At 43.0% G+C, this 12,840-nt stretch overlaps 1 protein-coding gene across 2 annotated transcripts in view; it reads right to left on the bottom strand.

The window, feature by feature from the left end:
* Nucleotides 1-12,840, bottom strand: part of NAB1 (NGFI-A binding protein 1) — a 31,452-nt gene that overhangs the window by 8,101 nt on the left and 10,511 nt on the right. The window contains exons 3-4 of one of the 2 annotated variants that reach the window (XM_073306186.2): nucleotides 9,498-9,631; nucleotides 8,069-8,120 (exon numbers count right to left, since the gene is read on the bottom strand). The exons of the other annotated variant lie outside the window; for it this stretch is intronic. Of the exons in view, the coding sequence (XP_073162287.1) occupies nucleotides 8,069-8,120; nucleotides 9,498-9,631 (186 nt within the window). The remainder of the gene's footprint in view (nucleotides 1-8,068; nucleotides 8,121-9,497; nucleotides 9,632-12,840) is intronic. 2 annotated transcript variants of the gene reach the window in all.

Below are 12,840 nucleotides of genomic sequence, written 5' to 3'. Positions count from 1 at the left end.
TGTATGCGGCAGGGAACAGTTCTGCTCTGCCAGGTGCATGGATGCTAAGCCCCCAAAATTATTTATCCATCTCTAACTTTTATGACTTGCAAGTCTCCCAAGTCTCTTCTGCATGGGAAAATTGCAAGTTGCCTTACAGTCACTTGCTGTATGTAGCAAGGTTCAAGATTAAATATTCATGCAGTTTAGTGCTTTACAAGCAAAACTCATGTAAAGCAATGGAGATGCATTATTATTCACAAGAAAATGCAGCAGGGAAGAGAGCTAATTCAAGGGAGGAAGCTGGAGAAAGAAGTAGCATCTAAAAACAATGAAATTCATAACTAGGAGATCATAGGCCTCTTGTCCCAAAGTAACATTTTTAGGAGGATTACAGGCAGTGCCTATAGCGGGGGTCGGCAGCCGACGGCACGCGAGCCCATTTTTAACGGCATGCAGCAGCAGTGTGCCATTAAAAATCATATCCTGCCCTGCCCGGCCCACTCTTCTCTGCCCCCCGCCCCCTCCCGCAGGGGCAGGGGGCAGAAGCTTGGTCCTGCCGGCTCCCCTGCCTCTTCCCGCAGTGTGCTGGGTTCCTGCCTCTCCTCCTCCTCTTCGTCCCTCCCTGCCTGCCAATCAGCTGATGGCCCTTGCGAGGGGGTGGGGGAGGAGCGGGGTCAGCTGCTCCTGGTGGAGGCAGAGAAACAGCGGGGGCAGGGCCTTGGAGAAGGGTGGGCAGGCATGTGTTTCTGAGAGAGAGAAACAGGGCATATCCCCTCCAGTCCTCTGCCGTGAGCACCCCACGACCCCAGCCCACACCCCCAGCCCTCTGCCCTGAGCCCTGCAGCCCCGCACACCTCCCAGGCCCCTGCCCTGAGCCCTGTACCCCCCTAACACACACCCAGCCCTCTGCTTGACTCCTTCACCCCCCTGCACAACCCCAGCCCTGACTCTGGCACCCCCACACATACCCAGGCCCCTCACACTCCATGCCCTGACACCTGCACCCCCCTCACAGGCCTCCAGCCCTCTGCCCTGACTCCTGTACCCCCCCACATACCCAGCCCCCCTACATCCCATGCACCCCCCACATCCTGACTCTTGCACCCCCCACATCCCCACCCCCACCCTGAGCACCAAACGGGAGCTCCTGTACCCCTCCCACCAAATGGGAGCTGACCAGGTAAGCTCTCCACACCCAAACCTCCTGCCCCAACCCTGAGCCCCCTCCCTCATTCTAGCTCCTAGCCAGACCCTACACCCCAACCCCAAGCCTGCTTCTTCACCCCCAGCCCTGTGCTCAGTGCACTCCCACCCTCAGCTCAGCGCAGAGAGAGAGGAAGAGAAGGGGCCAGAACCAGGGAGAAGGCAGATACCCACTGTATGTGGGCAGGGCCAGGACCCCAGACCGGCAGTGGGCTGAGCAGGTCCAGCAGCCGGGATCCCAGCTGGCAGGAGCCAGCGGATGGAACCCCTGAGCAGCAGCGGGCTGAGCCGCTCAGCCCACTGCCGGTCTGAGGTCCTGGCCGCCAGCCCCACACAGCCCGCTGCCGGTCTGCGGTTCTGGCTGCCGGCCCCTTGCCGGCCGGGGTCCTGGCTGCAGGCCCCACTCAGCCCACTGCTGGCCTAGGTGAACGGAACCCCAGACCAGCAGTGGGCTGAGCGGGCCGGCGGCCTAAGAGCAACATTTTAATTTAATTTTAAATGAAGCTTCTTAAACATTTTGAAAACCTTGTTTATTTTACAGTACAACAATAGTTTAGTTATATATTATATGGACTTTTATAGAGAGAGAGACCTTCTAAAAAACATTAAAATGTATTAGTGGCATGTGAAACCTTAAAGTGAATAAATGAAGACTCGGCACACCACTTCTGAAAGGTTGCCAACCCCTGGCCTATAGCACGCTAGGTACTCACACACAGGAAAATAGTGCCTGCCCAAAGAGTTTATAATCTAAGAAAGGGAAAGGTAGCATTCCCAGAAGAAAAAACTGCAGAATGATACACTACCTCTGACTAATAAAGAAAAGGGAAAAAAGACAGAAATACCTAGTGAACAATGAGGCCTATGCAGTCAGTGGCCTATGCAACAGTGATCAGACACAAGTGTAAAAAGAAAAGGAGGACTTGTGGCACCTTAGAGACTAACCAATTTATTTGAGCATAAGCTTTCGTGAGCTACAGCTCGCTGCATCCGATGCAGTGAGCTGTAGCTCATGAAAGCTTATGCTCAAATAAATTGGTTAGTCTCTAAGGTGCCACTTTTCTTTTTGCAAATACAGACGAACACGGCTGCTACTCTGAGACACATCTGTGTCACTTTAAATGCCGTCAGGAGGTCTGCTTCCCCCTCACAGTGCAACTCCATTCACTTCAGTGAGGTTACTCTCGCTCCTTGAGAGGAGAATCAGGCCCAGCGTGTTTTATGCAGCTCTTCCCCACCCCAATTTCCCCAACGGAAAAATACAATCCAGTAAGTATTTACCACTTTAGAACAGTGTAAATTCTCCATAAAACCTCACCTGGAAACAGAAAGATGCTGGAAGTCCACTAGAAAACACTAGCTACTTTTACACGTAGACCTCAGTTTATTGTGCAGTGGGAGTTTTGTTTTGTTTTTTAACAAGAGGCCTGTGAATGCCTTACGTTCATATGTACATGTAGCTGAAATTTTGAATATGGACGTACAACAGCACCAATGATGTAATTTAGTGCCATAAAATGTGCTTGCATATATTTACACCAGCATTTGTATGCCAGTGTAAAATTGAAGTCCGTTTTTCAAAAGCAGTCCCACTGAGTATGAATGGTTTCTGCTGCTTTGTGTTATCCTCACATACATTTCTTCAATAGGCAATTGGATTCTGGATCACCATTCCTGAGAAGTGCCCCTACCGCACTGTTCTTTTGTTCACAAAGACTTATGATATAGGAATGGATGACTAAGAAAGAGGTAGCAGAAGGTTAGGCAATTCAGCATGACATCCGTCCATGGCCTACTCCTAGCTAAGCATGCCTCTCCCCATTCCTCCTCCCTACTGCATACTAGGAGTCTGCAACACACAGCACATGTGTTTCTTCAATGCTGCTGCATTGTTTTTAAAGTGGTTTCTTATAGCAGATATTCTCAGTCTCACATGTGTACTTTCTTTCCCCGCCAATAACACTTTTCTTACATGAACGCAGATTTTAATGCTTCTGTTCTTTTGATCGGGAGAGAAAGAGAAATCCCACACCTCTGATCTTGGTTCTCTTTTCAACCTGCCTGGCAATGGTGTAGGTGGGCATCTGCCTTCCCTCTTTTCTCTCCAGAGCCGGCACTGACTGCAGATGTTTCCTCACAGCTTCCTCTTTAGTCTCGCATTCCCCTCTGGGTCTCTTACTCTCACTGAGCTTTTTGAACTTGGCTGTCTCAGGCTCTCCCACTCCCCCGCCTCTGTTTTAACATTGCCACTCACTTGAAGATTCCTTTGTTATTACCAGCACAGGGAAGAGCAAGAACTTTATAATTCTCCTCTACTTTCCCCTCCTGGCCATCAATACTATATGTGGAAAGCGAACCTCTTCACACACAATTTAAAAAGGCAGAAATGAGGAGAATGAGTAGCCATTCTCTCTATGCCATTTGCGCAATATACCTGTGACTTGTTTTGTTTTCTGAATTGCTGCCACAGCAGCTCATTGCTTTGCGCAGCATTACCAGTGACTCATCAAAGATGACAAAATAAGGGTCCCCCCCAGCCATACTCGTCACAGAAGGAGATGGCTGCTTCGTGGGAGAACGGAATGCTGTTTGCATCTTTGCTCTTCCCTACTGTAGTTTATGCAGAAGAAATTTAAGAGCCACAGCACTTTCTTTTTATTCACTCCCAACTCCCATCCCAAGTAATTCCAGTCCTTCTCTCACTCCCTCTATTCCTTTAGCCTGCTATTTTCCTAGAATCTCTCTCTTTTCTCTACACTCAACTCCCACAGCCTCGCTGCCCACTCTATCAACAAAAAGGGAAAGGCACACGGAGGAAGAGAAAGGCTCTTACAGGTAATCTGATGTAATTCGTGGTATTTTGTTTCTTTGTAATGCTTGTGTGAATTTAGTGCTCATGAAGAGGAAGGATTTGCAAGAGTGGCTGGAAGCAGGCAATGTGTAACTTTGCCCACACAGCCCTGCTGGTACACCTACATCAAGCCTAACCTGCAAAATCCCAGTTTTTTTTTTTTTTTTTTTTTTGAAAAGGTCACTTTGCCTGTTTCCGAAAGCACTCATTTACATCCATGCAATGTGAGGTACGAAACACTTCTAAATTGGCATATTGGCCTTTCACACTGCACTTTGTAGAGGCATGACTACCTAATTGGCAAGGCAATGGCAAATCATGCTCCAATGTTCCAATCCTGCCTCATGCAATAAGTGAAATTACCTTTTAAAAAGAAAAGCCAAGGTCAGGCCTGATGTCTCCACAAGTGAAAAGCCAGAACACTAACCCACTGTACTTCCTCACTCTCTGTATTCAGAGACAGAAGATGCAGCAGTACACCTTTCAAAAGCATGGATGGACACTATTTCCATCCAGTCTGGAGAGAGCGAATTCTGCAACATTTGCTACAATATTTTCTCATATTCTACCTTTTGTTAGAAAAATACTGCTAACAAAAAATAAAAAGTCAACAGTGAGATATGTTTCCCCAAGAAAATAACCCTGTAAAGGAAATGTGTAGTGAAACAATATAACTCTATATTTTTGAAAAATTAATATAACCTGCAATGTAAATTAGAGCCACAACTCATTAACACAAGTGAAATAACTGTCCTGCCACATAAATGCTATCTACAATAATACAGAACTCCCAAACATACAGAAAAACGTGGTGGTAAAGTTGGGCGTGTCACCACTTTGTCAGTCATTCTGTATAGTCGGGATTATGTCCTCTTTAATGAAACAATGTTTTGCTTTAGTACATCTGTGCAGCGCACAGCAGTAACAGGAAGATTCAGAAGAACATCGTTTTGTAGACTGAGGACATTCAGTTCTTCAAGGAAAAATATCACATAATTGAACTACTAGTCTTTTAAAATAAGTAGAAAGAGTGTGAACATATTTCTTCTGAACTATAGTGCTGAAACAGTGAACAAAAAGCCTGAAGGTTCACAACTCTGTAAATACGAGAATACTTTCTCCAGTGGTGTATAAGTCTCCTCTCCAAAACAACAGCTTCCCAAACAACAGGCTAAAGCAGGGGTGAGCAAACTTTTTGGCCCGAGGGCCACATCTGGGTTTGAAAATTGTATGGCGGGCCATGAATGCTCACAAAATTGGGGGTTGGGGTGTGGCTGGAGGTAAGGGGTTGAGGGTGCAGGAGGGTGCTTTGGGCTGGGACCGAGGGGTTTGGAGGATGGGAGGAGCATCCACGCTGGGGCAGGGCACTTGGGTGCAGGAGGGGGTCAGGGGTGCAGGCTCCAGGAGGCGCTTACCTCAAGCGGCTCCCAGAATCAGCAGCATGTTCACCCTCCAGCTCCTACGTGGTGGTGCGGCCAGGTGGCTCTGCGTGCTGCCCTGTCCACAGGCACCGCCCCTGCAGCTCCCATTGGCCGTGGCTCCCGGCCAATGGGAGCTGTGGGGGCAGCGCTTGGGACGGGGGCAGCGTGCGGAGCCCCTTGGCTGCCCCTACATGTAGGAGCTGGAGGGGGGACATGCCACTGCTTCCGGGAGCCGTGTGAAACAAGGCAAGCCCCCCAACCCCGCTCCCTGGCCAGATGTGGCCCCCGAGCCGTAGTTTGCCCACCCCGGCCTGAAGTCTCAGCTTAAATCTACTATGTTTTCCCATGTTTCCATGGTTCCCCATAAAAAAAAATCCTATAAAAAAAAAAATCAATCACCCACCCATGGCTTGTCATTTCAGTTGCTTAACCATTGTTAACTGCTACTGAGCAAAGGAAAAAAATTCCTAATGGTGAGATCTCAGTCTAGCAAGAGAAGCAGTGGAAGCACCACTGCTTGAGCCATTTAAAACTAGACTGGGCAAAAAACACTGGAGAATATCTATAGGGAACTACGGTACTGTATATTGGCCAAGGGTAGCGATGGTGTAGAGATGGAGTAGATGACTTAATTGGGCTTTTCCTAGCTCTAAATTCTAGGTTTATAATACAAAAAAGCCAAGACAGGTCAAATCCCAACACAAACACACAGAATTACTGGCATGGGAGCTGTGAGTAAACCTTCAGAGCACACATTTACACAATTCAAATTATATATTTGTAAGTGCTGTCCAGTGCTGTAATCCATGCGTTGCACAACAAAATGACCAGAGTGCAAAATGACTAACTTTAAAAAACGCTTTTATTTATACCTGGTTTTTCAAACTAAACTTCTCATTTTCAAGGGGAAAAAATGCACCTTGCTGAGTATTTGCCACAGGAGACTGGCCTTTGCATAGATAACAAATGTAAATACTTGCACTACTTTGAAATAGTAGAATTGACATATGACATATCATTCCTCACTGAAGGAATGAAATATGAAAAAAGTGCTATTCCAATGTATTGCAAACCCTTACATTACGGTTACATGATGAAGAACATAGCATGTAACTTGGAGGTATGTGGTATTATAATGCAGACCCCATACTTAGCACATCGTAATATACTATACCATTTATTTTAGTAGATGATATAAGGAGAATTGTAGCTGCATCAGATGGATACCCAAGCATGAGTGAAAAGGCTAATCAGTTAAAAAAATCATAAAGGAAAATGAGCCAGTCATATTGGATACTTATGTATATCTATGTAATGACCTATTTAAAATGGACTGAATTTACTTTTCAGCAGCAGAAACTTAAGATATTAAGTAATACTTAAGGTACTGCACATGCTCTCAGTCTGACCTTGAGAAGATTTCCTCTTAACAAGGAACTGCCAAAAGAACTTATGTTTAATTAAAGTTGTGCGTAGATGTGAATTTTTATATTTTATGAGTGTGTGTGATATATATACATGCAGACAGATATAAGTACACACACTTTCTATGTGTATGTGCGTATATGTGCTGATAGATACATTTTCATTTGCAATTAATTTCTCACTTATTGACAGTTTTGGTGATTTACTTATAGGCACATATGGCCCATATCCTGCCATCAATTCCTATGCAAAACTCTCAATTAAGTCAATAGAAAGTTCTACATTTTAGATCTGATCCAAAGCCCAATGAAGGCAACAGAAAGACTCCCACTGACTTCAGTGCAATTGGGCCCTATAGGAAATAAAGCTGATGGGAAGATATTGCCTAGAGCTTGCAGTACATTTTCCAATGGGAAGAGTCCCACTCAAACATGGAAAGCAGAATACTTGGACTGGACATTCCGCAGGGCAGAATTCTGGCCTATGTTTTCATAATCTAAAGAAAACCAGAGTCTGATGCTCTTTCTATACATTTAACTTTTTATTTTTTAATTAAAAATAGGATACAGAAAGTAACGGAGTCATCTATTCGGTGTTTATTTTTCCTAAATTAATATTAATACTGTGACAGAGGTGCCTAATTAAAAGTAAAAATTATTTTCTCTAAGTTTACAGAACTATGTCAGAGCCTTATAAGAATTTCCCTGAGCCACAGAAAAACAAAATAAAAACATACAAGACAATCAAGTTCAATGGAAAGAAATCTCCATGAGGAACCTCTGATAGCTTCCCCCACACTGGTGTCTCAGGGGTGGACAGGATTTGTCTCCCAATCTCATGGCCCAAGTCAGAGAGACTGCAGGAAACGCCTGAAGATCCCTTGGGATCTGCAGCAAGCCCACTGCACAGTGGTGGCCATACATCTATGTCAGTTCTGCCCCAATAGTGCAATTCCCCAGTCCCGCTTCCCCTAATCCTCCTAGTATCTTCCCCCACTTCACACACAGATCCCTGGACAAAAAAGGAAGAATGTTATCACAAACAAAATGGATACTGCTATACAAAATTGTAAGCCATCAGCATATCAGGTGCTCTCTAAATTATTTCTTTTAACAGGTTCTCTAATTTAGGGGCAAATCAATTTTTTGCATGTAAAACTTGGCATGTAGGAGTCACAATATCATACCTCTAGCTTAATTCTCTTCGGTGATAGTTCATCTCTATCTCCACATTTAGATCTAGAAGAAAAACCACACACAGTGTTGATAAACAATATAAATATCCTGTCTTTACATAAAAAAATAAGGAGACAAACTTATCTCTGCTATAACTCACTAGATTTAACACCATTGAAATCAAGGGTGAATATGGCCCACTTAGTGTGGGGGAAACATAAATGTAGGGTCCCATCCTGCAACTCTTAACCACCCAACTGATACAGTGGAAATCATTGGGAGTACTCGGCAAGCAAGGATTTGCAGTATTAGGCACTTAGACAGGAAAGCAGTTGAAACTCAACTAAGGGCAAGAAAGTTTGGTCAACACGATGAGGTGACGGAGCTGAAAAGTCTACTGTTTGTGCTGATCAGCTGTTAGGTAGAAAGGGCATTATTGGGGAAAAACAAGGGGAATGGAATCAGGGCAAAACCAGACAAGATCATGCAGTGGGACTAAAAAAGGCCCCCCAATAAAATTAATCTAAATTAGGGTGAAATTCAGTCCTGTGCAGGAGTAGCACAAGGCCCATGCACCACTTAAGTCCTCAGTAAAGCAGTACATAGGCCTATTGCTGGTGTTTTGAACAGAGATGATTTTCACCTTAAAACTGAAAGTTCCAGCATAATCTTTATGACAAAATGCCCTTTGGCCTCTGTTACCCAGGATGGGAGAAGACGCTAGCGCAGCCAGGCATGTGCATTAGACAATATTCTTAAAAAATTCCTGAAAACATATGAAAAATATATTTTCAGCACCATGTATAATATCCGAGAGATATCAACTTTTGATAGTAATATATAGACTATACTGAAAAATATTAGTCATATCTATGGACGTGTTTTGTAAAATGCATGTATTCTATAATACACAGATGATATCCTGTTTTCCACTGCTTGATATGATAACTATTTTAAAAAGGGACACTGTACATTTAAATTTGGTCCCAAATTATTATTTTTTAAAACAGGTGTTTATAAACCACCCTCAACTACCGTTGTCTTTCATACATGCTCTGGCTATGCTGTTTAAGCCCTGCCGATTTATATTAGCCTTGAAATAACAAATGACTCAAAATTTAAAATACTTGCTTCTTAGAGATGGTACATGGAAGGAAATATACTGTTTTTGAATCTGGAGAACCAAAAGGTAGGTGAAAGAATTAAAATAGCTACATGCCAATAAAAGTGATTGTAACAATATGAAAGATTCCACGGGTTACACAGTATTACTGATGATTTCTATTTTCCATATGTATGTGCTCCCTCTGCCTAATGTAAACATTTTGCTAGCTGCAGAGGCGGAAGAATGGAAAGAGATTTCTAATGCTTCATAAGAAATTCTGTTAAACGGATTACTTAATTGAAAATAAAGTTCCCCTGAGTTTATTAAAAGCTTACTTGGTGGTCCTGTAAGTGTACTTGTATGTAACTTCTCTAGAGATCTGCCGAGCCAGCGCAAAGAGTTCATCTCTCCTGGTTAACAATGCATTATCTTTTACACACAGCTGAGCGGCTGCTTCATTAACTGTTAGCTGGAAGTTAAACACAAAAAAATATTCTTGACTTCCTCAAAACATAACCTATTGACCCTTGTAAAAGTATCCAATTGTGTGAAATGATGACAGATTTCAGCACTGAGTCACATTACTTATTTTATATTGAATCCAGAGGATTTCCTCAAATTGTGAATACTCATCCTTTCCCAGATACTTGCCTCAGTTATGAAGAGACATAAATACGGTAGATACATTTAGTATTCTTTAAAGTGTTTATTATAATACTCTCTGATGTAAGCTACCTTTTCCTCACCCCAATGTTAACTAAACCCCAATATGAAACAGCACCTCCTAATGTTCAAAGCATTTGGCTCCCAAAGATTTTTTTTTTTTTTTATAAATGCCAGTGCAGAAGAACATGCACAAGGCTTGAAAAATCTACTTGACAGGGTGCGTAGGAAGATTTCCCTGATGAATGACATGTAAGCCATCAGTTTCTGCAGAACGTAAACTGTCTTATAAAAAAGCATGTTTCTCACCCTTATTTACTTGTGAAGATTATATCTGAACACTAATCAAATCTAAATCAACGCAGTAATGTCTTCCTGAGCCTGCTGGGACACCGTCCTGGTGTGTCTGAGGCTGCCCACAGCTTTAAAAAGCAGCAAAACGAAATTAACAAGACTCAAGTCAGTTTCACTACTGCTATGCAATCCTGTAGGGCAGTGGTTCTCAACCTACTTACCATTTTGGGCCACAGAGGAGGCCCACAATGTGTTATATGGTCCGCACCCAATACTACCTGTCTGACCCTGAGGATGTCACATGGGCCGCAACTGTGTGCTGACCGGGCCACAAGCTGCCCACGGGCCACGGGTTTAGAACCACTGCTGTAGGGAGTGGTGAAACTGTTAAGAACTATAACAGTTTCATGATGTTGCTATTTGAGAAACCCAGCAGCAGCAGCGAAGACACACACTGAAGTTACTAATGGAGGCAGACAACCCAGAACACAGACACTGGAGAAGTTGTAGATCCTCCCTCCTGTCACAGCAGCGAAGAGAGTGACGAGCACTTTGTATTTATCAGATGCATACCAGCCAAAGGCTGATATGACAGATATATCCTCCAAGAAAGGTCCAGGAACAACGCCTATTAGAAGTCTCACCACCCCTCTGCTTTCCAAGAGCTGGATTTTTAGGGTGATGGGCTTCTCACTGGAGCATTCTCCCTAGGCCTCATAGATATCTATTAATCAGGCTACTGGATACCTGCAGCAAATATGTTTTTCAAATGCAGTCAGCATGTTCCTTATGAATCAAGTTCTGCTGTTCTCCAATTGTCATACATACCCTTGTGGGAGTATGACGTTCTAAGGGCAACAGACCAATTGCAGTTCACTGCACACGGACATGGCTGGCCACACACGCACACACACACACACACACCAGCACAATACTTAGCAGCTTCCTGCAGCAGCACAGAGGTGGAAGAGTCTGGGAGCAGGACAGTAGGCTTGCAATTACACTGAAGCATTGGCAAAAACTATGAACAACTTGTCCCCCACTCCCTCGCAAACGGTGCTTTATACCTTGGTACCTGGGAAACCATCCCCACATCTCTTATGAAGATCCCCTTGTAAGCAGACCTTTTAAAAAAATTTGCCTTAAAGGATGAAACTGGTCATGCAAACTTTTTATTCATCGGACAAGTTTACTGGCTTGAGCTGGAAGTTCTTTGGAAATATAACTTAAAAATTATCTTCAGTTCAATTAGAGTCTGTGACGTGGCCTGTTTTATGGATTTAAAGAATATTAAGAAGCTGAGATGAAGGGGCATTGCTGAGACTGTCAGGTCTAGCAGATCTCAGAAGTAACTACTGTTCATAATGACATTTCTTAAGTATATTTCATGTACTCAATGTGATTTTACACTAAACTACACTATTTACAATATAGACCTGAAGACTCAGGAAAGGCATTCTGGCCTAGCAGCCACTGCACTACATACATTTAATAGATGAACTACATGTATTGTTTGATCCTACAGTCACTGAAAGACCAAACCGCTTACTGAAGTCAGATGCACTAGAGTGACAGGATTAGATCCATTTTATAATGCAGTTACTATATATTGTTAACATAGACTGTACTAAAATCATGACTAAGACAGTTACCTAGCAGACCAGAAAACTCAAGGGGTGATTTAAAACAAAAACAAAAACAAAAAACACCCTATATATTCTTTTACAGAAAGAATACAGCAAAACAAATAAATGCAAAGGCAAGAGATTTATGAATACAACACTCATATAAAAGAATTGGTATTCAAGTGTTAACGTCTGTACATTACTTTTCATTTACTATGTTTTAGATATCCTTTGAGGATCATTCTTCACACACGATGCTTGCTACTTCAGCGTCAGTATGATATTCATAGTGTACACTTGCATAACAATATGCATTATTTCGTAACTGGATATAGTCTTAGAAGGTTACAATCATAAAAAAAAGATTGCAAACATTTGTTTACGCCTGGCAAGTGCTCTATCATAATACTCAAGGATAGCCAATTATTTTGTTTGGGAGGGGGAGGGGAGTTTGTTTTTCTTTCTTCTCTTAGCCATTTTCTCATGATCACTGCAAACCCAGCCTTATTGAGCCAGAAGTACATGTTATGTTATGGCTTCTTCCCTTTTAATCGGCAGCAGTCTGTAGATAGCAGGTAGAAAAATTCAGTGCTGGTGCCACAAAATAAGAATCCCTTCCTGGGAATCCTAATTGTAAAAAGCAGGGATTCTAGCAACAATTACAATTAAGTATACATTTCCATCAACAGAGTTAGATGATTTTCCTGTCACACACAGACACAGAGAAAACTGAATACAAAGTCTCTCCCCCAGCTCCTTTAAGTCAACAAAAGTAAATAACCTAAGTAAAGTCAGACCACATTTATTACTCATGTTTGCTATTCCTGTGTCTTTTTCACCCCATGATTTTCTTGTGTTTTACATGTAGTCATACAAACAGCAAAAAATACCCCAAAGTTACATTTGTAAAACGGAGCTGAATCAAACACGTATGAGTCACCAAGTTCAAGGGTATGGCCAAAACAATCTTCCTTTAATCCAATCCATTGTGTCTCAGTCTCACAGCATAAGAACGCCCCATATTTGGAAACCTGTGCAATACTAAGACAATGGGATAGATTAAAGACAGCGTTTTAATATTAACTCAGAACTTCCT

This window comes from Lepidochelys kempii, chromosome 11, assembly GCF_965140285.1.
Source record: "Lepidochelys kempii isolate rLepKem1 chromosome 11, rLepKem1.hap1, whole genome shotgun sequence".
Classification (NCBI taxonomy): Eukaryota; Metazoa; Chordata; order Testudines; family Cheloniidae; genus Lepidochelys; species Lepidochelys kempii.
This window is presented reverse-complemented; position numbering and strand designations above follow the sequence as displayed.